At 40.6% G+C, this 26,071-nt stretch overlaps 4 protein-coding genes, 1 long non-coding RNA gene and 1 pseudogene across 9 annotated transcripts; 2 read left to right on the top strand and 4 right to left on the bottom strand.

Annotated features, from left to right (window-relative positions):
- Nucleotides 1–892: 892 nt before the first annotated feature.
- LOC120270406 (2-carboxy-D-arabinitol-1-phosphatase-like) lies at nt 893–4,136 on the bottom strand. 2 transcript variants are annotated; one of them, XM_039277402.1, is made up of 9 exons: nt 3,746–4,136; nt 3,433–3,580; nt 3,099–3,315; nt 2,884–2,999; nt 2,528–2,626; nt 1,946–1,999; nt 1,760–1,858; nt 1,527–1,634; nt 893–1,386 (listed from the first exon to the last, which is right to left on the bottom strand). In XM_039277402.1, the coding sequence occupies exons 1-9, from the start codon at nt 4,084–4,086 to the stop codon at nt 1,039–1,041; spliced, it is 1,530 nt and encodes a 509-aa protein (XP_039133336.1). In that variant the 5' UTR covers nt 4,087–4,136; the 3' UTR covers nt 893–1,038. The 2 variants fall into 2 exon arrangements, with proteins under 2 accessions (XP_039133336.1, XP_039133337.1); XM_039277403.1 differs by having other exon boundaries at nt 3,433–3,538; nt 3,746–4,135.
- Nucleotides 4,137–4,295: 159 nt separating this feature from the next.
- On the top strand, nt 4,296–4,992 carry LOC120270407. Its single transcript, XM_039277404.1, has one exon. The coding sequence runs from the start codon at nt 4,395–4,397 to the stop codon at nt 4,812–4,814; it is 420 nt and encodes a 139-aa protein (XP_039133338.1). The 5' UTR covers nt 4,296–4,394; the 3' UTR covers nt 4,815–4,992.
- Nucleotides 4,993–5,360: 368 nt separating this feature from the next.
- LOC120270700 (PAN domain-containing protein At5g03700-like) lies at nt 5,361–7,295 on the bottom strand. The gene is made up of 2 exons (XM_039277773.1): nt 7,041–7,295; nt 5,361–6,852 (listed from the first exon to the last, which is right to left on the bottom strand). Exon 2 carries the CDS (start codon nt 6,849–6,851, stop codon nt 5,361–5,363), a length of 1,491 nt encoding a protein of 496 aa, XP_039133707.1. The 5' UTR covers nt 6,852; nt 7,041–7,295.
- Nucleotides 7,296–14,492: 7,197 nt separating this feature from the next.
- Nucleotides 14,493–17,984, top strand: LOC120270481 (heat stress transcription factor A-3-like). Of its 4 annotated transcripts, none has more exons than XM_039277509.1 (5): nt 14,493–14,707; nt 14,813–15,144; nt 15,285–15,318; nt 15,548–15,680; nt 16,782–17,984. In XM_039277509.1, exon 5 carries the CDS (start codon nt 16,850–16,852, stop codon nt 17,894–17,896), a length of 1,047 nt encoding a protein of 348 aa, XP_039133443.1. In that variant the 5' UTR covers nt 14,493–14,707; nt 14,813–15,144; nt 15,285–15,318; nt 15,548–15,680; nt 16,782–16,849; the 3' UTR covers nt 17,897–17,984. The 4 variants fall into 4 exon arrangements, with proteins under 4 accessions (XP_039133443.1, XP_039133445.1, XP_039133441.1 ...); XM_039277511.1 differs by having other exon boundaries at nt 14,493–15,144; nt 16,782–17,543; nt 17,622–17,984; XM_039277507.1 differs by having other exon boundaries at nt 14,493–15,144.
- A 1,793-nt stretch (nt 17,985–19,777) lies between these two features.
- On the bottom strand, nt 19,778–20,268 carry LOC120270482. The gene is made up of 2 exons (XR_005539603.1): nt 20,226–20,268; nt 19,778–20,113 (listed from the first exon to the last, which is right to left on the bottom strand). It is a non-coding gene; the product is annotated as an uncharacterized LOC120270482 (long non-coding RNA).
- Nucleotides 20,269–23,850: 3,582 nt separating this feature from the next.
- Nucleotides 23,851–25,447, bottom strand: LOC120270888 (annotated as a pseudogene).
- Between the last annotated feature and the right edge of the window lie 624 nt (nt 25,448–26,071).

Below are 26,071 nucleotides of genomic sequence, written 5' to 3'. Positions count from 1 at the left end.
GTTTCACAATTCCTCAGACGGACTCAATATATTTCAATGTACATGGAAGGCAGACAGTGTCTCCATCACAACCAAGAAAAGGTTTTTGTAGAAAATAGAAAAGAAGAGGCCGCATGCATATAGCATACAGAATTACAGATAGAGGGAGAGCTTGTGCTCATTATCCCATCTATCACATTAGTTAAGGGACCACTATTACTGACACTATATCTTAGATTGTAAGCTTCTGAGATCAGTGACAATCCAGAATGCAGGCAAAGTTCATATCATGAAAAAAGAACAACAAAGACAGATTGATCACAATAAACAACTAATTCAGATTAATAGATTACTCAAAAGTCAGGTTAGATAGAGAAGAATCAGAATTGATGGGTACTGACTATGGCCTTGCTTATTTGACGGTTAATATGCACCATTTTGCTTAGGTTGCAAGTAAATTTTCACAAAAGACGGACTTGATCATTCTTATGTACAAGAAAACTCTCAGAACTTGTCTTTGGTGTACAAGTAACTACTTATAAATTATAATTATAATTAATTCTGTATCCAAAAGTGCCCTCTGCTGCCCATCCTCCACAGGTAGCGGTGTTACCTTCTGCCTTCTTGCTTAATTCCTCAGCCACATCATTGGCACAAATATGGATTAATTAATTCTATAGAAACTGTTAACAATCTCATCTCACCAGCAATACCATTTTCACTTCACCCCAGCCATGTCCTTTTCTGTAATGTTTAACAGCTGCGACAAGGATTTGCTTCACTAGATGGCGAGAGTTATTACTGAAGACTTTTGCTTGCAAAGTGGGCAACTACCATCCAACCGTCAAAGAATTTCTTTTTGAGGCGGTGGGAAAGATACTAAAATCAACCCAAGCAGCGAAAGATACAAAACTTTCAAACAAATATATACACTTCACGTTATGAATTAAGTATGATACAACCCAGCATATTAATTTCCTTTCCAGCACTTCAGTTAAAAGATTATAGTATGACTAAACAAGCAACAAAGTGAGCAACAAAGTGAACTAGCAGCAACAGCTAAAATTCTTCATCACTTGCCATGGATCTCGTAATGGGTATAGACCACCTCCCCAGATGTGCAGTGTAGTTAATGCATCGAATGACTGCTTGCCTGGCTGGCCCATCCGGGAAGTCTATAACAGTGATGCTCCCAGAATCAAGATGGAAAGCTCCCAACCATTCTGTAGTTAAATTCAAACAATGGCATATAAGTGCAACATGAAGTGTTGAGTTACCGACAGCCACTACATTTCTTTCAGGTTCTGAATCAGCACATAATTCCTCCAGCAGGGCTCCCCAAGCTTTCTTTGATTGATTCCACAACTTTGTAACGGTAGCTTTATTGAGACTATCCCAAGAATCTGGCTGCACAAGTGTAACTCAAATACATTACTTGCGATAATGGCAGCCTTGCTGCTCCTTTGCTATATAGCCTATATATAACAAAGAAAAAGCCAAATTTTATCTATTTTCCAAGAAGACCCAAAATATAAAGATATTAATACTGTGCATGGTTGCTGCAGAGTTGGTTCGACTTCGAGGTCTTGCAATTTCTTCATCTCTACATAACGAGGAATGCAGTCGGCGCCTAAGCAATCAGCTGCTTCTTGGACCTGCAATTAAGCCTGTCTGGTTGGAATAAATGAAGCAAAATGGGCAACAACAAAAATTTGCCAAGAGCAAGATATATCTCCTGCAAAAAATATTTGAAATAAAACATTCTTAAAGAACAACTGACCTCAGATATGGCCACGGCTGTGTCTACTGAAGCAATTTGTGAACTGGTGAGTATACAAGCTATCTTCATGTCAAGAAGTAACTCAGCAGTTTTCTGAGACTGTTGTTTTTGGGCAGAAAGGGTAATTAAATGAATAAGTTCAATACCAATAATCTACCTGGGACTGAAAGAACAGAAAGTAGCTACCTGTATGACGCCAAGCATGTTCATGGGTTCATATCCCATATTTGGAAAAGTAACCTGAAAGAAAGAGCACAATCACTTCTTTAGTACAAGTAACAAATTTGAAAACTTCCCAGTATGATTTTGATCATCGAAAGCAAATACTAGGCTATTTGAGAGCCACCTGGCAGAGAAACTGGTGAACATTTATTTGTTGCAACATAATGTGATTAATTCATAAATAGAAACAAATAATGGAAGAGGAAACTACAATCAAGCAAATCGAGCATGCTGACTTATAACCTTAGAATTCTATAAGAAGTACTATATTGGGCAAATAGAGATGCTCATCTGCTGTCTGATAACAGCTCCTTCACATATGCATGGAGAAATCTTAGTGCAGAAACATACTTGATCAGGTACATCTTCACCACACTCAACAGAAATCAATAAATTCTTAAAACAACAAACTATCTGTTTCAATTGAGACCCGCATCTTCTTGAATTGCCAGTGTCAAGGAACCAGCAAATTTTAAAAGGGCCCATAGTTAATGTTTTTCAGAAGGGAAAAAATTACATATTCCAATTTCCTCTTCTAAGCCATACCTCATTGTTGCTCTGTGTGGCTCCATGGCAAACCAAAACAATACGTTTACTGGTTTTTCTTCCTCCAGAACCTCCAGCGGCAATAGGGGGATTTGGAGTCTGGAAACAGCATCACCAACTGGTAAAAATTCTGAGCAATTTTCACTGAACTAATGGATAATTCAGGGGCATCTGATAAAAAGCTTTTAGCAACACATACATAACTAAAAAGTAACAAGGATTTGATAAAATACACAACCATTCATGGCAAAACAACTTATCCACACAGTTTTTCTACTTTACAAGATGAATCATTAAACATAATTTGGAATTTAGGAAGATAGAGATTAATAAGTCACAGTAAGGTGTATGTATACCTGATTTAAACGATTGAGAGAAACATGAGGGTTGCCTCTTGGTTGTGGGTTGAAGTCTACAACACTAACTCCACAATTACTTTGAAGCAGAATCCTGAAGTACTCGGTGCCCAATCCTGGATTGAGATGCAAGAGTCTTACAAAGGCTTGTGTCCACCGCAACATGTGATCATTGACCATGGAAAACATATACAAGAGAAATGAACAGGGCAAACCTATGGCAGCAGCAACAAGAGCTTGGTTAACTGCATTGTGAGCAACAACAAGAACTGAATTGCCTTCATGTGCTAAAATTTTGTTCCAGCAGCTCTTTGCACGGTCCCATAACTCTCTCACAGGATAATGGCCATCAATGGTGAAGTTAGCAGCATTAATCTGCCATTGGCGATAGGCATCACCAAACTTTGCCTTCCCCTCGTGCTTTAGAAGGCCCTGAGCTCCATAGATAAGAAACAGCAAGAGTACCCACATCAGCGAGCGCAGAACTGAGTTCTTAATTTTCACAAGTAAATTACTGTTTGCTTTTAGTAAACCAGATTCAGTACTAACTTGGAAAGAGTAAAGATCAATCTCCCGAAGATCATGCTCCGGAATCATCTCCTCCATCCGAGAGCCCCAAATGATCTCTGCCGTTCTCTTCGACCGTGCAAGGGGACTGGCAAAGCATTCAAAAGCCCATTTTTCATCAATAACAAAGCTGAAATCACAGAATGGCATCGTTTCCACTCAGTTTTAACTTTGTTCTTAAAATCCTAGCTCAAACACAGTTCAAAGAACGCTCCTTTTATACACCCCCCACCAAAAATACAATTAACATCAACTTGCACGCAATATAGCATCGGAAGAGAAGAGAAGAGGGGACCTGGTGAAGCAAACATCAAACGAGTCTCCGAGGAGCATCTGACGAGAAGTCTCAGCCTGGGACTCACCCTTGGGCGTCAGAACAGCGAAATCAGAGCTTCCCTGAATCCGTCCCTCCTCGTTCCAAGTGCTTTGCCCGTGCCTCACAAGAACCACCCTTTTGGCCACTCGAATTGCCGGAATCTCTGGCACCATTCGTCGAGGTTTCTGTCTCACGTCCTTATCGATCCTCAGTCTCTCGATCTCCTGCAAGCTCGCCCACACTGGCGGCTGGGGTCCTGACCTTTTCCTGTTGATATGAAGGGACCCGCCGGCAACTGGCGGCGAAGCCACAGAGAGCATTTTGCAACGCAATCAATTGAACATGATGAGAGAGCCAGCAGAATCATACGATCCATATATATATATATATATCTCGATATTTTCCTTTGTATAATGTATGTGTATGGCTTAAGAGTATTAACAACTTCACGGCAAGACGATGCCACGTGTCGAGAGATTACTCATACTATCCTCTATCGTTTCGTCAATATCACCGTTCAGAATGCCTCGAGATCAAACAAAACTGAGTACTAGTGTCGTTTTGACGAACCTGTAAAAACGCCAAAAATCGTTTCTTGGCCTGATGCTATCCTCGAAGAAGGCTGTGAATGGCTGCCGCTCTCCCCGCCGTTCAGCCTCCTCTCGCTTCAGCTTCAGCAAGGCTTTCCGCCACATATCATCGCAATCTACGATGCCGCCTTTCCATCCGAAACGGAAACCCTAGAAGTCATCTGAAAGTGCGAGTGATGGCATTCGCTGATGGGAATGGGCGGAATGGGCGAGGCGAGGGCGGAGGAGAAGATCTAAACAAGGGGGAACGCCGACCTGGATTCAAGCTCAGGTGGAGGGACCTCCTAGACCCGGATCCCGATAACATCCTGGCCGTCGGATTGACGGGTGTGCTCGCTTGGGCCAGCGTCCAGGTCCTCTGGCAGCTCTTCTTTATCTCAGTAGCCATCTTGCTCGCTGCTCTTAAGTACTCCTTCATCGCTGCTCTGCTTCTCTTCATTCTGATCACCCTCCTCTGACGCAAAGGCAAAAAAGAAATAAAAAAAAGAAACCTTTCTTTTTTCAAACATTTTTAGTCACGAATTCCCTCTTTTGGATAACTTTCATCTGTGTAATTCTATTGAATGTGGTGTTAGTGATTCGTGTATATGTAGATCGGATGCTTTCTATGGAAATGAAAGAAGAAGGAATTATACATTCTATTGTGCCCTTTTTCTCTTCTAATTAAGAACCCAATTGCATTAAAAAGGAATTTATGATTGATTACAATGGTATTGTTCACATGTTTCTCCTGTATTGGATCTCCCAAAATTGTGCTTTTTTTAATTCATGGCGACTGAACTGAATAGTAGGATTGGAACACATAGTGAAAGGGATGAACTATGAAGGAAGTAACTGTTTTTGATATAGAAGAATTAGATTTCTGGAGTACATGAACACAAATTCTCAGCAAATTCTCAGCAGCTGCCATATCTCATCATAATGGCGAGACCCTGATCGATCACATGTATTCGTGGCATGGATTGGCTCCGGTTGAAAGCTTGTTGATGTCTACTTTCCCCTTATCACTTCCTGAAAGATTCAGACAGTTCGATGGAGCGAAAGGAGGAGCCGGACTTGAGATCCTTATAGGGCCACTCCACTGTAGACTCATCCAGCCCATCCTGGCTTCTCCTCCTAATTTGGTTCCACACCCTGTAAGCCCCAAAACCAGCGGCTGCCAAGAAGACCAAAACCCCAACAGTAAGTAGCACTACCATCCCTGCCTTGCTCTTGCTGTTGCTGCTGGCTCTCGTCCTCACCTTGAAATACCCCGTCTTCTGCACATTCCCAGCCTCCACCAGTGTCTGGATCGGATAATCAATTGAATAGCAAAAGCCGGAGACGTTGTTATACACTGCACCCCAGCAGCTGCAGTTCCTCTCACAGGACTGCTCGCAATCTTCCAAAGATCCCATTTTTTGATAGCCTGCCAACTCCTTGTTCGGCAATTCGACGCCTTTCGTTCTGAAAACCGTGTAGTCATCTCCTCCCACACTACTGATACTGCCGCTGCTGCAAAGATTGCCTGAGTCTGCGGGGGGACAAATTGCCGTAGTATTATCCAGGCACGCACACATGGGCTCCTCTAAACGGCATAGCCCGTATGCGCCGCAAGCACTGAGGAGTTGACAAGCCTCGGAGTCGGGGATGGCTTTAAAATCCAAAACCCAAGATGAACCATTCCAGTAATATGCTTTGAGGTTGCCGTCTGACTCCAGCGTCAGGCGCCGGAGGTCAGGTATTCCTCTGTTGAATGTATCAAAGGAGATCACGTCCACAGGAACCGCTTCGGTCTGGTACAAGCCCAGGAAGCCAGTGGGGTCGACCCTCGCATAGATCGGTCCCTTCCCTGGATGATCCAGCGCCTTGGCCTGGAGTGCTGTGCGCTTCCAATACATAGGCGCGGCCACTCCAGGGAACTCCATGTAAAGGGCTAGGTAGTCAAAGCCAAGGCTCATGGAGAACTTTTGGTTATTTGAAAACAGAGCAGCTTTGGAGGTGAAATTCTGGCCTTGCATGATGGTGTCCGATGGAAAGTCAAAACTTTGCCAGAGGACTGATGCTGCTGGCTCTCCGGCCTTCTGGATTTGGAGGTTGGAGGAATTGAGGAGGACAAGTGTGTCACCATCCACAGAACCAGTTGACCAGAGCACACCCTTTCCGGAATCCGACAGTACCAAACTGCCATTAAAGGAGAAGGTGACGGAGTTGTCCCAGCTTCCCGGACTAGCCGGAATAGCACGCCATACTGGCTGCCGGGATGGAAGGTGGATGACTGCAAGGTCAAGCTGGCTGGAGCCTACTTTGAGGAAACCCAGAGAGAAAACACCGCTGGGCTCATTTAGAATTGGTTGGAATGGAGACTGGCTTGGGGTTGCACTGAAGCCTCTATTGATTAACTGGAGTTGTGAGAAGGATGAGGTTGCAGCTGCTGCAGCAGTCCATGAAGTTGTATGTATTATGTAGAGTAGTAGAAGATTGAGAAGTTTGGGAAGCTTTATCTTCGCACTCATCCTGCAGGATTTCACGTATACTCTTAACAAAATTAAAGACAACAACTTTGTTTATCAAAGAGGGTATGAAGGAAAAAGGTCAGCCGGCATATTTGAATGAAACGTCCGGAACAAAAATCTATAGTATTTTGTGTGTGCTTTTGATTTTATTTTATTGGGATGAACAGAGATGAAAAACACAAAACCTACTGATTGTTGGTTTATGCTCTTTTATAATATAAAGGATAATTGAGATAGAAATCATAGAATCCTTGCGCTGCGTTGTGGACTGCTTGTCTGCGAATATGTCAAGGATATATGGTTGTCTCTCTCAAAGAATATAAAACAAAAGCATAGGAAAGCAAAATCAAGAATGGCTGTGACTGTGAGGTTTAGACGATCGATGCATGGCCTGGAACCAAGCTTTAAAAGGGAAATGTGAGATAAAAAAAAGTAGAAAAGTCTGCTGAGACCGCACTAACTCCTTTCTGGCCAATTAAGGCTTGCCTCTTGTTTTCCACCACTGAAGAAGAACCTCTCTCTCTCTCTCTCTCTCTCTGTGTACTTATTTTTGAGGGGACTTGTTTATCAGATAGTTAAGTCTAGGCATGCAGAGTGATTAATTACTTCTAGATGCTTTCCTTTGTAGGAATAATTTATACTAATTTATAATGTAAATTTCGCAGTGGATGATCATGTGGGATCAGGCAATATTTATTAATTGTTTACCGAAAGGAAGTTTGATGGTTTGACTTTCAGAAGTTTGGTTGTAGGTTGTAACTGTTGGGAGTCTGTGCATCGCCTCTCCGCTAGAAATCATCAGAATGGATGTCATGCATGAGGTAATCTGATGCATGGCCCATCTGCTTATAAATATCGCTGTTAAGGCACTTTTACCACTGTGCAAATGATGGTACGTAGTTTGTATTTATTAAACATAATACGATGTTTCGAGTGTCTCCCTGCAGCTAGTGAGAAAACTCTAGTTGTTTTTCTTTGTTATTTGCTTTTTTTAATGTATTTGTTTTTTTTTAAAAAAAAAAATATGATTAATTTATCTATTTTAATAAAAAAAACTTAATATGATACACAGAATGCCTCTTTCCAATACTATTGTAGCTCCAATAAACAACGTGTTACTCTTATGTTGCTAATTGGTTATTTTACTTAATCATGTTTCCCTGTCTTGAATTAATAATTCCTTATTCTTTATTTGATAGCTTGGCGAATCAAATGGATAATGTTATAGAGTTATTCTCCAGCTAGCACTTAAAAAGACAAGTTGCTAGGTGACCCTAGCTATATAGTTGACTTGAATACCAAGTATTAAAGAGTCAGATTGACTACTAAGTTCTAATGGTTTATGCCAAATCCACCATCACATTATTTTTTGAATCGGTTCTCTATCTTCATTCGTCCATATACTACCAAACATTGATGTATAATCTTTAAGGGGGCCATCCTTAATAAGGCTCTTTATGACTTTCTCTTTTAGTCATCCATAGGCACAAACATTTATTACTAACTTAATTGTGTTGACCGCCTAAAAAAGAAAAAAGGAAAAAGAAGAAAAAAAAAAAGAAGATAAATTTCGGCTGGTGGGAACGACATTTGCCACTAGGATCAAAAGTCAACCAATGTCGTTTTAATGAGTTGTTTTGACTTTTTGAATCCTGACAGGATCTCTCATAAGCTATTATAATACAAACTATGTGCTACAGTTCTGATAATGGATAACCATGCACCCATCCCTCTCTCAGAAATACTCCTGGTTGGTTGGTTGGTTGGTTAGTATTCGGCCACCAAATTAATATGCATCCATTCGTGATTCATATGGATAGTTTTTAAAACAATCCATGGCTATGTCGGCATACATATAAATACAATTAACGGATTTAGGATCCACTAACCAGCAACCATCTTTCTTTTTTTTTCCTCTTCTTTCCAGCATATGAATTTTGACTTTTGTTATATAGTTTTTACTAAAGGTTATAAAGCCTGCTTTTAAGTCATCAAGGTACAACTTCATCTTGTTCAACCCATGCCGTGATCTCTTTAGACAAGCTAGATGTCTAGAGCATGACACTGTACTAAAATCTGAAGAACTTCTCTGCAAGGAAAATTGGTGAATGAGATTGTGTTATTTGGTGTCATGGAGAGAGTTGTATGTTCTTTATTGGTGATACTCTCTGGTGGAGAATATTCTGGAAAATAAAATGATACTGCACGCAAATAGGACTTTAAAGTATAAATCATATGCTACTTTTTTCCAAATGCACATGAGAGTGTATATGCAATAAAAAAATAAAAAATAAAAGTCTCCTTTTCTCTCTCTCTCTGTGTGTCTGTGTCTGTGTCTGTCTGTCTCTCTCTCTCTGAAACAATTGATTTGATAAAACTTATGCATGTGCTGTTAAGCCTGTTATGCATAGAGATGGGCCTGTATCAATGTCCTCGTGGCTTGTTTACTGTGGTCCAGAGTCTCAGTATATATTACGTGAAGCAGGTGTCTCCAAATTAGTATAATAGTAGGTATATGCTGAACACTCGCTATTGAGTCGTCTAATCTAGTCACATCCTACAGTGATTAAGAGATTTACTTAGAATATCAGCATATCTTTCATGACTGTTGCTCTTTTTCCTTGTTCCTCTTTTCAGATTGAGAATTATAACTTACGGCATTACAAATGAGGAATTCAATCCATTTGGAGAGTGTGGTTTCTATCACTAGCTAATCAGTTATATAGACTTCTCAACCACCGACTTCATTGGATTGTATGTTATTTTCAAATGCATAGATACTAACCACTCATCTTGAAGATGAAAATGAGCTGGGGAACTTCCTGACCTGACTGTGTTTATATATACATGTATGATTGAATCTGCACAAATGTATGTGGAACTTAAATTTATTTCAGATAGGAATTAAACACAGGGTCTTTAATTCCTTTCAATATTCTCATATTGCAGAGTCAGACGTATATATATATATGAAAATTGTTATCATAACTACACTAGGGTCCAATATATATATATATATATTATCATTTGTGCAATTAAAGTTCAGTAGATATATATATATTGTCCGATATGGTTTTCAAACAAGGGACAAGAGAACCAGAAGAAGCAAAATCCAAGGATAAGAGTCTTCTTGCATGATGTGGTTTGCTGGGTTGTCTTATGTCCGGCTATTTAGAGTTAAAATGGAAAGAGCCAGCGCATGCGATGGACCTTATCCAAATACCACACAGCATTGTAATCTTCTCATTATAAATAACACTTTGATGTCTTGGACCTTCTCTCTTAATATGCATAATTTTTTATTTTTTTATTTTTTAAATTCAGGGACGAATTGACGGCAACCAAGATTTCTCTGAATAACAACACAAGAATGAAGTTCCAAATTAGAAGCACGCCGATTGACTATTATTATGATAAGTTGGTATTATTCACGGGTATATATGCATGGTGGTCTGGTCTACATTCCAAAGAAGCATCCAAATTATCCGATACTAGTCTGAGTCAAAGAAAAACTTTACTTACACGACCAAGCATGTACCACCGCACCAGATCATGGCTGCTAGATGCATGTCATGTGCATCCAAAAGCAAACATATAATGAGTAACTTGAGCAGCAAAAAGCTTTGCAAACCCAAATTCAAGGAGCTGACTACTTGGCCCAACCATTGCATTTGGATTTGATGTTCCATATATGATTCAGTTGCTCTTCAGGTTAAGCTGGTCTCCAAATTTGTATTCCCCCGGGGACTCACATAATACAGTAGATTATCATTAAGGATGACCAGGTACGACAACTGCAACAAAAAGCAAGTGACGCTGCAGCTGGAGAATTTCTCGCTTATCCCACCTAATCTAAGTACCTAACTAGAGTGAAATTAATAAACATCTCTTATATATATTAATATATATATATAATAGCAGGAGGCATGTAATAAGAACTGATTGCTAGCAACTCAAAGTTAGACAGCAGTCAAACTCAACAGTACATCAGGCTGGCCAAACTCAAAATCTGAGTTCATTATCTGCTCAATTATAAATTAGAGGCCAGCTGCCCCCAACTCCACTCGTAAAGGAATCCATCATACACATAATAATAATAAAAAAAAACATTCAAGTATTAAGCTAACTAACAGTGAAGTTCAAATATGAAAAGCTAAGAACAAATGAACAAATTAATCATCAAATATCCAAACTAATTGCTACATAAAAACTAATTTCTCAATCTGGTCAGAACACATCAATTACATGAGGTTAATTATGACAATGAGTAGCAAACCAATTCCCCTCAAAACATTTAAGAAGCCAAGCCAAGCCGTCTATTCTCTCCTGCACGCTGATCTTAATTTCTTCCATCCTATTCCTATCTAATATATTTCTAAATAATATATATATATATATATAAAGTGCAAAGAAAAAGGACGGACAAACTAAGCAAATGGTAAATTATTATTATTTTTAATAATTTATGCGCGCTACACAGAATTAGAAAGAACCAAATTGTTGCCCAAGCGTTTAAAGGCAACCTAGAAGGAAAGGTAACCTTACCGCAGAGGTTCACCGGTTCATGGTTTGGCCGCCCTGCCACACCGAGTGATGGTGGGCATCTTCCGCCATGGCTCCAGGATCGAGTCTCGATACCTCGACGGCAGTACTTGATTCCTCCCCCCGCTTCGATCGCACAACGGGGCCGCAATCCTCGTAAAGCTCCAGCGCCGTGCAGCACGGCCCTCTACGCTTTGAGCTCTTGCTGGTTTCGGTCTCCTTCTCATCCGGCTCATCAGTATGAACCCCGGCCGAGACATGTCGAACAGCCTCCAGAAGCAGGTCGAGATAGCCTTCCTCCCTTCGGTACGGTTGCTCCTCCGGCTCCGCAGGAATATTCGTAATCTCGGAATATTCCTTGGCTCTTCCCTCCATTGCTTTACGAGTCTCACCCTCCGCCTCATCGGGGTCGCATTCGCCCTGCGAGCTCTTCTCCACCGTCAAAGCATCTCCAGCTTCGGACTCGTTGAGTGAGATCGAACCCTTCTTCTCAGAGCTCGAAACGACAGCAGACTCCGCCGGCGCTGAGTCGTCGCACGTAACACCATAACCACCGCCATCTTTGGCGGATCGGAAGTCGTCGTCGTCGTCGTCGTCATCGTCTTCGGGGCATGAGCGGAGCCTGAGGTTAAGATCAAAACCCAGTCCTCGGTTGCGGCTGGGAAGTGGGGCATCGGGATCCGCGCCAGAGTCTAGTTGAGAAGGAGTGACGACGGTGGATATGATGGCGATGATCTTAGCCAAAGCGGCTTGGGCTTTGGACGCCATTAGCGAGCCAGGGAGAGAGAGAGAACAAGAGCCTTTGTAGCTAACTCGAGCTCGGTTTGCCTCAGCCACCCGCCATCCAAACTGCCACTGATTTCCCCCTTTTGGTTTCAACCGGGCGGTGGGGTGGGGGCTAGTTTCAAATATTGAAAATTTGCAGGCTAAAATGTGAAAAAGAATAATAATAATAATAATAATAATAAAAAACCCCCCGAGTGGTATTGTAGGGTGGAGGAGATACGCTGAAGAAGAGAAACGAAACAAAGAGGAAGAGAAGGGGGATGAACGCAAAGGACACACACCTGGTTTTGTTTCTTAGTTTACTCGAACTTTTCTCTCTTTTTTTTCTTTTTTGTTAAAAATAAAAATTTAATAAAAAGAGCCTTTTTTTTTTCCTCTCTCTCTTTTGGCTTTCCTTGCCCTTTGCGTAACTTTCGTTAGTTTCATGCTTATGCGTGATTTCGGAAACGTGGTGAGTTTTGATTCGACAAAAAGGATGCGCCTGAGAAACGTCGAACACGTGTTCTGGTTTCGGCTAACCCGAACCCTGTAGGAAAAGACGGTTGAAATTAGTTTGATCCATCGCGACCACTGGAGAAATTCGTCTCAATTGCTTGATGGTAGATCTCATTCTCATGCCAGACCCATCCATTCATTGTCATAACTCATAAGGCACTTATAAAAAAATATATATTTTTTTTAAATAAAAGTAAACAAACCAACGCATGAGATATATTTAATGAGAGGAACAAAGTATGGAACAGGAAAAATAATAATAAAAAAAATGTCATAATCCATCCAAACATTTATTTTTCTTTTTTTGGACATAAATTTATTATCCAAACTAAAAGCAGCTTGGCCACAATGAAAGTTAAAGCAAGCAACTGTCTTGGATAAATTTTTGAGTATGTCACTAAACTTTGGTTCATTTTCACTTTGATCACTGAACTTCAATTTGTATCAATTTGATCACTCAATTTTAATTTAATTTTATTAGGTTGTAAATCAAGGGATTTCGACCTCTAAATGAATGATGTAGCTGTTTTTCGATGACATGGACATCTCTAATAGACTTAATAATGTGTCATGAGGAACACTGATTTAGATTTTTAGACAACCATGTAATCAATTAGGGGTTGAAATTCTTGAATTATTGTCGGTTGAAATTAAATTAAAGTTAAGTGACCAAATTGATACAAATTGAAATTCGGTGATCAAAGTGAAAATAAACCAAAGTTTAGTGACCTACTAAAAAATTTACCCCAAGTGTTTCTAGACAATAATAGCTTATTAAGCTTTGGCTCATCTCCTTAATTGATTTGACACAAACAGAGGCCCCCTGTAGATGCAGCATATAGCACTATGTCAGACCGGCATGACTGACCATGTACCATTAATGTTCCGCATGAATGTGATGGATCATCCGTTCCAACATTTCTTTTTGGTGTTCGAGTTTATACAATTATCATTTAAAGTTCCTGAGGTTTTGATTTGAATGAGAATGCTGCCACAATGTTTGGATCGCAGCACTTTTGGTATAATTAATATTTGTACTTGTAATAAATTATTCATACCAACCATATGTCCCTTTGTCATTCATCTACTGCCCATTTTATGATATATATTGAGAAATATAAAGTTAAATAACATCAAATAAAATATGAGTGGATTTATTATAAAATCTTTAGTGTAATAATATTGATCTCACTATATATAAAAATTATATGTATTATATGAAAATTTTAATTGTTCTAAGATTTAAAACATATTGAATGTAGTAGTATCAAAAAATCCCAGGCTGTCCCACGCCTTCCGGAGGCATAAAATGAATAGTTTGCTCAACTTAAAAAGAATTGTATTATATAACAAAAACTTAATTTTTATGAAAAAAATGCAGATAAATTTAGAGGCGCACGAGCACAAGTATCCGACACCCTTCGTCCGCGGAGGTCCACTTGTGCCGGAGGAGCTTCCTTCGCTGCCAAGAGATTCTTGGGATTATCGACGCAATAAATATAAAAAGTTCACGAAATATCTGCTTCTCATTGGTTAATGGTTACTCCATCCATCAACGCCTTAGCTGTTAGCTCTCGTCACGTTCCCGCGTATTCGTAATGAGGGACCCAACAGCTTTATACTATTCAGGCCCAACTGATTGGCTCATTTTCGTGTTCTGCGTTCATATCATTGTACCTGATGCAGCCGACCACCACGTAGATGTTTAATCCACCATTTTTACGCCTCGGGATCTGGTTTCTCAATGAACCATCGTTGTCCAACCACTAGTAAGTCGGTTGGAGCACCACCGGTATAAATATCTCGCTCGCCTCGCCTCGCGGTTCTTCATCTCTGTCATCTCAGATTTTTCAAAAGCTCCCCCCTTTTTCTCTTCTTCTCGAGCTTGCGACCATATTCGTTGCCAATGGTGTCCAGAGACAACCCTCCTCGTCCTTCAAATGAACCCCCTCCCCTTCCTTCTTCTTCTTCTTCTTCTTCTTCGTCGTCGTCGTCGTCATCCTTGATTGAGAGGAAAAACCATCTAATGTCAGGTACTAGATCGAGCTTTGCCTTCTCCTCCTCTACTCCATTGATGGAAATCCCATCGTCTCCTTTATCAAGGGAGCTTAAGATTGAAATTACGGGTGGAAATTTAGATTTTCCCCAAAAAGCTCATGCCTTGGCGGAGAAGATCCCGCTTTTGTCTTCGGGCCCTTCATCTTCGTGTTCGACTCTTCCCAGTGAGGCCAGCGGAGAAGTTCCGGAACTCCCTCGGCCTCTTGAGGCTCTTCAAAGTTCTCCCATCCCGCCGTTCCTGTCCAAGACCTATGACCTGGTTGATGATCCCGTCCTTGATCGGCTGATCTCGTGGGGTCCGAATGGTTTGAGCTTCATCGTGTGGGACCCTGCAGAGTTCTCCATGTCTATCCTGCCCCGGCATTTCAAGCACAACAATTTCTCCAGTTTCATCCGGCAGCTCAATACTTATGTGCGTATTTCAACCTTTGATCAATGTTTCTTATTTATATGCGGTGTATTTTACTCTTTTTTTCCCCCTTTTGTTTTCTCTATAATTTTTTATTTCTGATTATGCCTATTTGATTCAAATGATCAATCTTTGTTCTGTAGATTGCTTCCGAGGAGGATTCTGTAGAACCGCTGTGTATCCTTTATACAATTCTGTAGTTATTATTTCTGTCGTCATCACTTTAATATGATGCGATTGTTATAAAATTGTGAATTCTCTGTTGTCACTCAACCATGATTTGTATGAGTTTATTTGATGTTTCTCTTGTACTCTGAAATTGTTCTGAAAATTATATATCTCTATATATATATATATATATATATAACAATTAATGGTTATTATAATTCCTTACATAATTATAAAGTACATGGACTCAAAGCATGAGCAGTTGCTGAAATCTAGCTCCATCATTTAGTACATGGCAAGTTATAAAATGTTGATTGTAACAACATGTTGCAGTGGAGATGATTTATTGGAGTAAAAGTGGCAGTTTACTGGTAAGCATCTCGAGTTATATCTCAGTGAAATGTTTATTCATAGATATAGTACGTATTTCAAGCAGATTGTAAAATCTTCCATCGAATTCCAAGATCGTTCTTCTTTATGTTTCTTTTCCTTCTTGAGATTTGTTTCTTGGATTCACTCCTCTTTTTTCACCCCCAGACGTCCTTCATTGCAATAACCTGCTTCTACTCTTATCCTCTTCATGCATTTCTTTTCGCATCTTCTACTTCATCAGTGACTGGCCTAAAAAATGTGGGTCTTTCAGTGTGAGATAAACTCTTTATGAAACTTCATATTATAGGCGGGACATTAGATTTCCTCTTTGACCAATGACTGAACACCAGACACCATGCATATCACTTTGTAATTCTATTTCTTCTTCAAAAAAATTCCTCATGATGCATTCGTGCTTCCAAGAACTTGTATCTTGTGGTAAGGTATGTAGTGTGGTGATATTTTTCCCACCTTCAATGATTTAGATCGTAGTGCAGAATTTTTGTGATATATTGGCTCCCTACCTCTGTTATAAGTTGTTTTACATTAGTCTTTGGCCTACCTCTATTGTAACACTCGTGGTACATGAATGCATAGATGAGGCAAGTATCTCCACATTCAGTAAACCTTTTATTTAGCGAGTATGATGAAGTCACTATCTATTTTTCAGTTGGAACTGTGCTTATTATTGCTGTTAATGCCCTTACGCATGTAAAGGCATGTTATCTAGGCATAGGAGCTTTTGCTTATTGAGAATTTGCAGAACATTTTTAGACAATTATGTAAAAATAAAAGTAACAAATTGATACTAAATATTCTCACAAGGATCATGAGAAAAATTCAAGTGTACTAGTGTTGGCTTTTGGTGTGCAGTGACTTCTTTCTCCTTATTCATTTGCTTTTGTATTTATTGGATATGCTTTTTGATATCTCTGACCTTCAATTTTTTTATGGTCTATATTTTTGACTCAATGGAGCATGCTACTAATCCTCTATGGTATTATCTAGCTGCATTTTTATTTATTTATTTATTTATTTATTTATTCTCATCAGGGTTTTTCGTAAGATTGATACTGATCGATGGGAGTTTGCTAATGAAGATTTCTTGCAAGGGAACAGGCCTTTATTGAAGAACATTCGCAGGCGCCGATCATCACAGGGACAGGAAATGGTTAATCCTATTAATTCTTTAGTTAATGAAGTGAAACCCGAAGTGAAGCAATCTGGATTGGAAATTGAGCTTAAGAAGCTGAGAGGGGAAAAGAAATCATTGATGCAGGAGGTTTTTCAGTTGCAGCAGGAGCACCTTGCAACAATCCGACAGGTGGATTCCCTAAATCAGCGCATGCAATCAGCAGAAAGGAGGCAGAAGCAGATGGTAACATTTTTGGCGAGGGTTTTTCAGAATCCTGAATTCTTGGCCCAAATTAGGAAGCAAAAAGCACAAAGAGAGATTGTACCTGCCAGGGCCAAAAGAAAATTCCTTAAGCAGCACTCTTGCAGCAGTGAGCCAGTTAAATCCCTTGAACAGAAAATTGTGGATTATGGACAATGTTCAGTTGATGTTGGTGGATCTTCTTCGCAGCTGGGCATTCAAGCTGGTGTGCATAAACCACTTGAAGATAATTTTCTGGAAGACATGGTGGAGAAGCTTGGTCTTGATCCAAGCACAAAAGAAGTACTTCTTGCAGCTTCAGAGCATGACGGATTAGAAATGGCTCCATTGCCTCCAGCCTCTGATGCTTGCACACAAGAAGTAAGCTTACAAACAGATGATAGCTTTGCTGTCACTGAATACTATGTATCGTTTCCTGAGGATATCAGTCCGGAGAAAACCCTTTCAGAAACCATATTTCCTCCAGGTGAAGATACTACGATGCCATTTCCGGAATTTATTGCTCAAGAGAAAGTCTTACCTGATGCAGCTACCTCTGCTACAGATATTACTATGGGAGATATGGAAGCCTGGAGCACGGGCCTCGAGATTGGAGGGAGCTCATTCAGTTCTGGCCTGGATTTGTGGGCGGACCTTGATCAGAATGTTCCTGAACTGGAAGGTGCTGCTGGATATTCTGAGTTATGGGATCCCGTCTTGCAGACATTGGATGAAGGATTGCATATTGATGAGTTTCTGAGTGCAGATTCCTATTCCTATCAGTGTGAAAGCCAAATTGATCTGCCAGATGAAGATTCAGATAAAATTGATAAACCATAAGTCTTCTAGTGTTTAGGATGATAGTTAGCATCCTCTTGGGTTGCGTTTGTGCCATCACTGGAACAGTTATTATTATTCTTATAACATATTCATTTTTTTAATTGGCGATATCATTCATATGACAACGGTTTATGTTAATAAGTTTTTTACTGAAAATGAACAAAATCTTGGATGACTTACATTATTTCTGGAGTGCAGCTTGATCAGCAAATTTTGTCTACTTGCAAACATTTAACTGAGAAATTGTTGTTGTGGAATTTGCAGGGTCGCTTTCAACTTTGCACGGCTTATGCAAGAATCTGGTCCTTGGTGCTTCCAGCACTCTTTCTTTCTCTCTTGGCTTCGATCAGGTATTTATTTGTACACATTTCATGTTTGGTCAATTCTATGCCTATTTATGTCTCATATCTTCAGTATTGTTAAGTAGAATATCATGTGTGTTGCTCCTCATAATTAAATTCTTGAAAGCAGGCTGGTGACCATGAATATATTAGCGCTTTTGTATGAAGATTTGAGTTCATCTGACTTTTTTCTCCATGCAAAATTAAGCAATTCTTTGTAGTGCAGAACCATAACATAATAAACATTGAAAATCGGTAAATAAAAAGATAAATACACATTCATGCTAAAGCTATCAGTTAATGCCTTAAGGATCCATGAAAGAATGTGAGTCGTTTCTTTGGATGCTAACAAATAGTACTCTTATTTATGAAAAGATAAGCGTTTGGTCCCTTGATTTGTCTTAGTGATCAGGCTTCCTTATTTGATGTCTTATGAAGTTCAGCTTGTTGGTTTTCTTTCACAATCACTCATTTCTGGAATTATGTTCTTGCTTGAAATTTCCTACGATGGTTACTTGATTGGGATACATGTGAGACCCAATAGTTCTCGTGATCCAAATGGTTTTGCATATTGTGAAAAAAGCAGGCAAACTTTTTGTCAATGAATAAACAAATAAATAAAAAGGTAGAGAATATAGAAAAAGAAGTGGGCCACATTGTTCATCAATGCCATCCTGCTCTTGCATGCAGGTGTCATGTGTGTACATATATATTTGCCCATATAAATCTCTTGTAGAAAGATTGGCATACAAAGAAGTAACACATTAACATGCAAAACTTGCTGCATTCTGTCATGACTTGTAGGCGTTGTCTGGTGTTAAGGTCTGAACTCTGAAAGGTCAGTCCTACCAGTTTGGATGGAGGTCAACTGCGTACAATGGGGGGAGGAGAGAGAGAGAGAGTACTGTTGCTATTCATTTATTATGTTATCAGTATTAGAAACACCAAACAGTGTAGCTTCTGTCTAGGACACTTTAGCCCTTTGGACAAATTGAAGACAGGATGAAAAAAGGAAAAGTATGCTTTAATTTATTGATGATTGATCATTTACTGTAGTGGGGGTGAGCACAGACACAGGCAGATGCTAGATTCCCATCAAAAGTAACTAAACTATCATTTGAACTACTTCCTTTATGTCTGCTCTTCTTTCTTATAGGTAGTTTGCAGCATAATTCCCTACTTGTGACTTTCTAATTATATTATTATTATTATTGTTATTATTTCCATTTAAATGAATAAGAAGATAAATTAGGAAGAGGCTTTCTCAAAGAAGATGATGTGATCAGAAGGTGAGTTATTCTGATCACCTAGACCTTCATATGGCGTCTTCTCTCTGCTTGCTGTGCAGAGGAAAGATATGAAGTCACACATCAAGTCGAGAATATTATTAAAAAATAAATTAATACTGAATGGACGGAGAAAACCGAGAACAATGGCTTTCATTGTTAACGGGGGTGTTCTGTCAAGCACGCGCGCTGACATTTTCATTGTTACAAGAGCGTATAGATCAAGAAGCTACCTCATAAAAAAATTAAAAAAAGACAAGACACACCACCTTAAATTAATTAAACCAGCTCCAGTGACAGCTAGCCAGAACATCCTTACATAAATCTATATGTATATTGATATATATATATATATATATGTAGTTTATAAGGTGATTACTATGATAAGATTTGTTGGGAAGCATCTCGGAATCTCCGATCCAAACACTGGTGCATACTTTTTATAATGAAATAGGGTAGTTGGCTGATCATCCATTCTTCTATGGCTTGTGGTGCTGTGTGTAGATGTAATCCAGATGGGCCTCGTCCATCATCCTCCTCTTCATGCATTCATCATCTCCGGTGGTCTCACAGTTCTCCAATTCCATCAGCTGCAGCATGGTATTGTAAAACAAAAACAAGAGAATTAATTATTTGACATAAATGATTAACAAAGGAGGAAGATGAAGATGGTGTGTCTTATAAAGAAGAGATATCCATCACTCGCGTTTGACAAAGGAAACTCTTCCGTCATCTTCAGTTCCCCCATCTCTGCTTCCTGCAAGCAAAGCATCAATATCATCAGCCAAAAGTCAAGTGTGTGCATGAAAATGAGTGCTTGTTTGCCTTTCAAGTACCTTCCATTGGTGCATGAGAGGCCTTCACTGTGTGGATGGCCAGGAGGATGGCAACTATGAGGAAGAGAATGGGGCAGTAAAAATCTATCCTGCAGCTGCTTCATCTTCATGGTGGAAGATCTAAATGCTGGAATAAGATGAGACTAGTGATGAAGAAACAGAGAGATGAAGAGAGTTAATTTAGGAATGAAGCAGAGAGATGGATGGTATGTTATTACTTATTAGTAGGATGGCTGGGGGAGTGGTGGTGGAGGACTGGAGGGGGATATAAATGCATATATGCGCACTTGATGTGGTCACACGTGACAGAGATGAACCCAGAAGCCCAAAACAAAACGGTTGCCAGGAACTTCGGGCCCCACTCTCCACTCAACTCGGGTAGCATCTGGAGTAGCTATGACTCACTGTTCTGTTCCTGTTCTTCGATGTCTATAACAACAGCACTCTTCAAGGGCTTCCTTAACCTTTCTTTCTTCAGTTTCACAGTGAGAAGTAATATTCACTCACAGTTATTGACCTCTATTCTCTTTCTCATCACTAACCTTTTCTTTAGCCTATTGATTATGAGGACTAGTCTTATGGATTGGGGAAGTGGAATCCACTGGGCATGGTGGGTTGGGTTGTGTTGGGTCAATTCCATGAAGAGCTCGTGAGGCGGTGGTGCGAATAAGGTGAGCAGTTACACAGTACACGCATTGTTTCGTCGTATTCCTGTTCTGGACTTGGACATACTATACATAAATGCCACCCTGAGTCAACGTTTGTTCTGTGGCGTCAGATTACTGCATTGACAACTGTCCTCCTTCCGCACGCCCACGGGATGCATGCATACATACACATTTAATTTTTGAAATTTATATATATAGATATATATGGTAGATATCTCAAATACAGACAATAGTTGTGGCGACCAAACAAAGAAAAGAAAAAAAGATGGTGGGATAAAGGGGCTGACCAAATCATTAATACAAAAATCCATCTGCACACCATATGATGTATGGTAGCATCCAGCCAAAGATTATTCACTAGTTGCTAAGGACGTGACACCACCACACCTTGCTTTTAGACTCCCATGCCATATTAATTGATTACCCTAACTAATTCAATGGTTCTCAAACAACTTGAAATGGATTTTCATTCTATCACAAGATGAAAAAAGAAAAGCTTCCATTCCGTTTCACGACTAACTGACTACAGAAACAATAAGTAGTCACCAAATTAGCCTTGGAATTTGCAGCATGCGCATGAAAGAATGGCATTGGTTTTTTTTTAATAAATTGTTTGTGCATCCCACGTGTACTGAGATAATCATAGTTGTGGGGGAGATATGCATTTATACGGCGAGAAGGATATTTTATGCAACAAGAGGAGCAGATATGGCAGGTCTCCATAGCCATAGTGGACACCCTGATTTGATTTGATATCACCCAAAAGACTCTTCTAAGTTATTATGAGATGAGAAAAAAGCATCGGATTATGAAATGAGAAAAAGGCATCGGCCTGACAACATTTTTATATTTTATTATAATGTATAAACTGGGTTGATGATTTTTTTTCTCCAAAAAGAAAAAAATTGCAAGTTGATAGCGTATTTATTTAACATGGAGTAAATCACTCAAATAGGTAAATTATTTCAACCATCGGATAAACTGAAATGCAGATGACACCAAAGTCAGAAGTGAGGTCGTACGGGTTCAAATCTCTCACCCCAACAGTACTATTCCTCATACTGTTCATACAATGTTCACCCGGGATTTCTATACTATTCTCATATCAGTACATCCGGCTCCAGTCATTGTCTATACTATTTATATTCATAAAAAGGCGTTTATGTGCCTATTATTCAAAAATAAAATAAAAAAATAAATTATAAACAATCATAGAAAGAGATACGAAGAAAATTAATTTCTATTTGCTACTCCAAGGGATTTCTATTCCTCTAGGCCATGGAGTAAATCATTCAAATAGGTAAATTATAAATAATCATAGAAAGAGATACGAAGAAAATTAATTTCTATTTGCTACTCCAATGGATTTCTATTACTCTAGGCCCACTAACAAATTAAGAGCCCCAAAGTCTGAAGCTTTACTTTCAGCACAGCCCATGCCATATGAAAGCATAACTGGGCTGATCTCGACACACCAGGAGATGTCTACTACTCTCTACAGATAAAGCCCGTTAAGGTTGTTGGCCACGTCAACAATGTCGATGACGATGTGATCATCAACAACTCACTCAGTTGCAAAAGATTGCAGCAACCGTAGCATCTCAAATTCTCTCATACTTTTAAAAACTCTCTACAGACTCTGAACACACAAAACAAGTACCAACTACCACCGCTTTAGGACTTGCCTGAAAATTTAGGCCCACACGTACAAAGGGGAATGGACTCGAAAGAAGAAACGTCTCATTTGATTTGGTCATTTCCAATGAGTTAGGTGGAGTCTCTGCAGTTTCGCACGCGTGGCTGCCTTTGGGTCTCGAATCTCTAGTTGCTGACTTTGAACTCGCTTTTAAGTAATCTAAATCTAAATATAATCCCAAGGATCAATAATCACAAAGAGAATATTACTCCTTGAAGAGCCGAATATTAATTATTGTTTATGATCTCATCTACCTACCACAGTTGGAAACCTGTTTGATCATTGATCTGGGTGATTTGTCTTCTACTGTTAGTCTGTTACCAATTTACCATAAAAACATAATCACATACTAACAAGTTCATTAATCAGTCAATGCCACATAGAGCTAGTAACCAATACATATGAAACTCCAGCTAGCAGCAAGGCCTTAACAAATACTACATATTAGAACGGACGGACACAGTCCTAATCCACAATGTAACAAATGTTTTGGATTTTGCACTTGTCGAGGCTGAATAACTAACTATGCACGTTTGACGAACATCTTCCATAATACTAATCTAATACTCCACATAAACGTTTACTCAGGATGTTGATTAACTTGTCCGCTAATATTTCGGTGAATGTGAATGGGAAAGCCCTGGAGTGAGAGTCAATCAATCAATTAAATGATTCGCGTCCGAATATAATATGATGACATGACATCATAGCTTCAAAGTAAAAAAGGTTTCGATTTGACCCATCAAACAGAGGGAGAGTCGACGACCAGCCGCTGCCCACCAAACACAACAAGTGCCCCTTGGGCGTTGGTTGGTGAATGGTGAGTAGTAAATGGATTGGAAACCCAGGAAATGGTAAAATCAACAAAACACGTGGAGTAGTACAGTACAGTACAGAACAGAAGTAATAATAATAATAATAATAATAATAATAATGATAATAAAAGGGCTTAACAATAACAGGCACCCATTTTCGTTGTTGCCATGCGGTGTTCAAAGTTCAAACACCTCCTTTTTGCCATCGAGTCGGAATTCGGAAACACTCACACGCTGCGCACACACTAGTTACATCAACATGGATATGGTATGGAGGAGGTTGGTACTTTGGTAGGCGTGGTATGGAAGATAGGACTATGAGGCCGGTGAGGATGGAGGTGAGGTGGAAGAGGAAGAGGAAGAGGAAGATGATGACATCCAAGGGGTCATATCCATTGGATAGCTGCCCAAAACCCGGAGAAATGAAGTGAACTCCTGGATTTCTGCGAGAGCGTTCTGTGCACGCACCTCCGCCATGGACGCCTCGAAGTCCACATAGAACATGTACTCAAAGTGTTTGGCGGTGCCCACATTGGCATCATCGATGAGCCGGATGGGACGGAGCCGATGAGGCCTGCTCTCGATCTTGGTCAGGCTTATGTTCCTGAAGGCGAAGGCAGAGAGGACCTTGAAGAGGACGGAGGTGCCCTCGCGGTCGTGAGCAAACACAATACTCGTCTTGAAGGGCCGGTCAGTGCGTGGGATGATGGGCTCCCGGGCCAGCATCACGAATCGTGTCACGTTCCCGGAGTCATCCTGAATCCCATCCGCCAGGACCTGCAAACCGTAAAGCTCCGCAGCACGAGCCGATGCGATCGCCGCCGTGTCCCGTAGCGCGTTCGTGGCCACGTACTCAGCGGCTCCGGCAGTGTCGTCGAAGGCCCTCGCGGGCCACGTTGAGGCCGAGGCTGGTGAGGGTATGCTCGCACTGGGCCAAGGCCTGGGGGTGGCTCATCACGCGGGTCAGGTACTCCTTTCGGACGCCGGGGAGGGCCAGGAGGCAGTGGTGGACGGGGAGCTGGACTTCACCGACGATATGAAGGCGGTGGCGCAGGAGGAGGTCATAGTTCCGGTGGATGCTTCCACCAAGCGAGTTCTCCACGGGAAGCACAGCCCGATCCGCGATCCAGAGCTCGACGGCCTGGAAAGCGACTTCGAATTGATCGCAGGGGATGGCCTCGCAGCTAGGGTAGGCCTTTCCAGCGGCCGCTTCGCTATACGCGCCGGGGACTCCCTGGTAGGCCACGCGTAGCTGGTTACCATGCATTGGAGCAGGGGAGAGATCGGCGATGGTGAGCGGCTTCGGGAGATTGGCGATTGGGACCAGATCCAGCGAGGCAGAGGCGGTGGAGGAGTTGTGGCCGTTGACGGTGGTGAGATGGTGGGAAGCATCGTCGGCACCACCAGAGGGAGGGTTATCAGCATGATCATTTTGATTGGAGGCCAAGATCTTGCTAGAGAGGATTGCGCAGGAGCTGAGCCAGTCAGCTCGGTTGCCACCAATGGCGCCGGGAAAAACGGAACCGCCCAAGTCCGGGCGGTAGATGGAACTTATGGCGGTGGATCGTCGGACGAGGATGCTACTAGTGCTGGGTCTGACTTTGGGTTTGGGGTGAATGAAAGTTTGATTCGGGATAACAAGGGATTGGAACACCGCCATCTTAATTTACTCTATATACCTCTCTGTGTCTCTCTGTTTGTCTATATGTATTATTTTCTGTTTCCTATAAAAGGACAAGATTTAAGACTAGCTCTCTCTGGTATTGGTAATGTCTCCCTCTTTCTTCTTCTTCTTCTTCTTCTTCTTCACCCAGAGCTTGGATGAAGCTGAGGAGAGACAGCGGGTAAGAAGGTGGGGATTTTATACGAGAGGTAGAGAAAGTTTGTCTGATTGAAAAATGAAACCAGATTGGTGGAGGAATGGGACCCAATTAGAGGAGGAGGAGGAGGAGGAGGAGGTGTTTGGTTGGGTCAATCTCTCACCTACCGCAGTGCATTGCACAGCATCAACTTCTTCTTCTCGCTCTATTTTATTTATTTATTTATTTATTTATTCTTGTATTTCTTTTTTTTCTTTTGGTGATGTTTTCGATTTCTGATTCTAGTCGTCAATCAATGTGACTGAGCCATCCCCCCTTACCCCTGGAGCCTGGAAGTTGAGTTACAACTTACACGACATGACGCGAATATTCTGTGCTTCGTAAACCAGCCACAAGTAAATATAGCATATTTGCATCCACCACTTCAACTTGTGCTGCGCCTGCTTAGCTTCCCGTTGTCAATAAACAAGATGAGTCTCGTATGGCTACCGTGATCCCTCCTCCTTTGACTTCATTAGATCAGACTAATAAAAGCGCATCGCCCAAACCCATCCTTTGTTTGTTTGTTTTTTATTTTTGAGATTTGTAATTAAGTATGAATAAATGCCAGAATACCAAGGCCTAATTTACACATTAGCATGTAAAATAATGTTTTTACTATGATCATATCATATGATTTGAAAATTTTATTTTCATTGTTATACATAACATAC

Source organism: Dioscorea cayenensis, chromosome 10 (genome assembly GCF_009730915.1).
Source record: "Dioscorea cayenensis subsp. rotundata cultivar TDr96_F1 chromosome 10, TDr96_F1_v2_PseudoChromosome.rev07_lg8_w22 25.fasta, whole genome shotgun sequence".
NCBI lineage: Eukaryota > Viridiplantae > Streptophyta > Magnoliopsida > Dioscoreales > Dioscoreaceae > Dioscorea > Dioscorea cayenensis.
The sequence above is the reverse complement of the archived record's forward strand: the minus strand, read 5'-3'. Positions and strand labels throughout refer to the sequence as shown.

Bases quoted from the DNA above. Each gene is read 5' to 3' on its own strand.
- LOC120270406 (XM_039277402.1), bottom strand. From the start codon at position 4,086: ATGCTCTCTGTGGCTTCGCCGCCAGTTGCCGGCGGGTCCCTTCATATC. The intron at 3,000-3,098 runs GTTTGCCCTGTT...ATCTCAATCCAG, and splicing joins TCTTGTTGCTGCTGCCATAG to GATTGGGCACCGAGTACTTC. The intron at 2,627-2,883 runs GTATACATACAC...TGCTGTTTCCAG, and splicing joins CTCTCAATCGTTTAAATCAG to ACTCCAAATCCCCCTATTGC.
- LOC120270700 (XM_039277773.1), bottom strand. From the start codon at position 6,851: ATGAGTGCGAAGATAAAGCTTCCCAAACTTCTCAATCTTCTACTACTC.
- LOC120270481 (XM_039277509.1), top strand. From the start codon at position 16,850: ATGGTTAATCCTATTAATTCTTTAGTTAATGAAGTGAAACCCGAAGTG.
- LOC120270407 (XM_039277404.1), top strand. From the start codon at position 4,395: ATGGCTGCCGCTCTCCCCGCCGTTCAGCCTCCTCTCGCTTCAGCTTCA.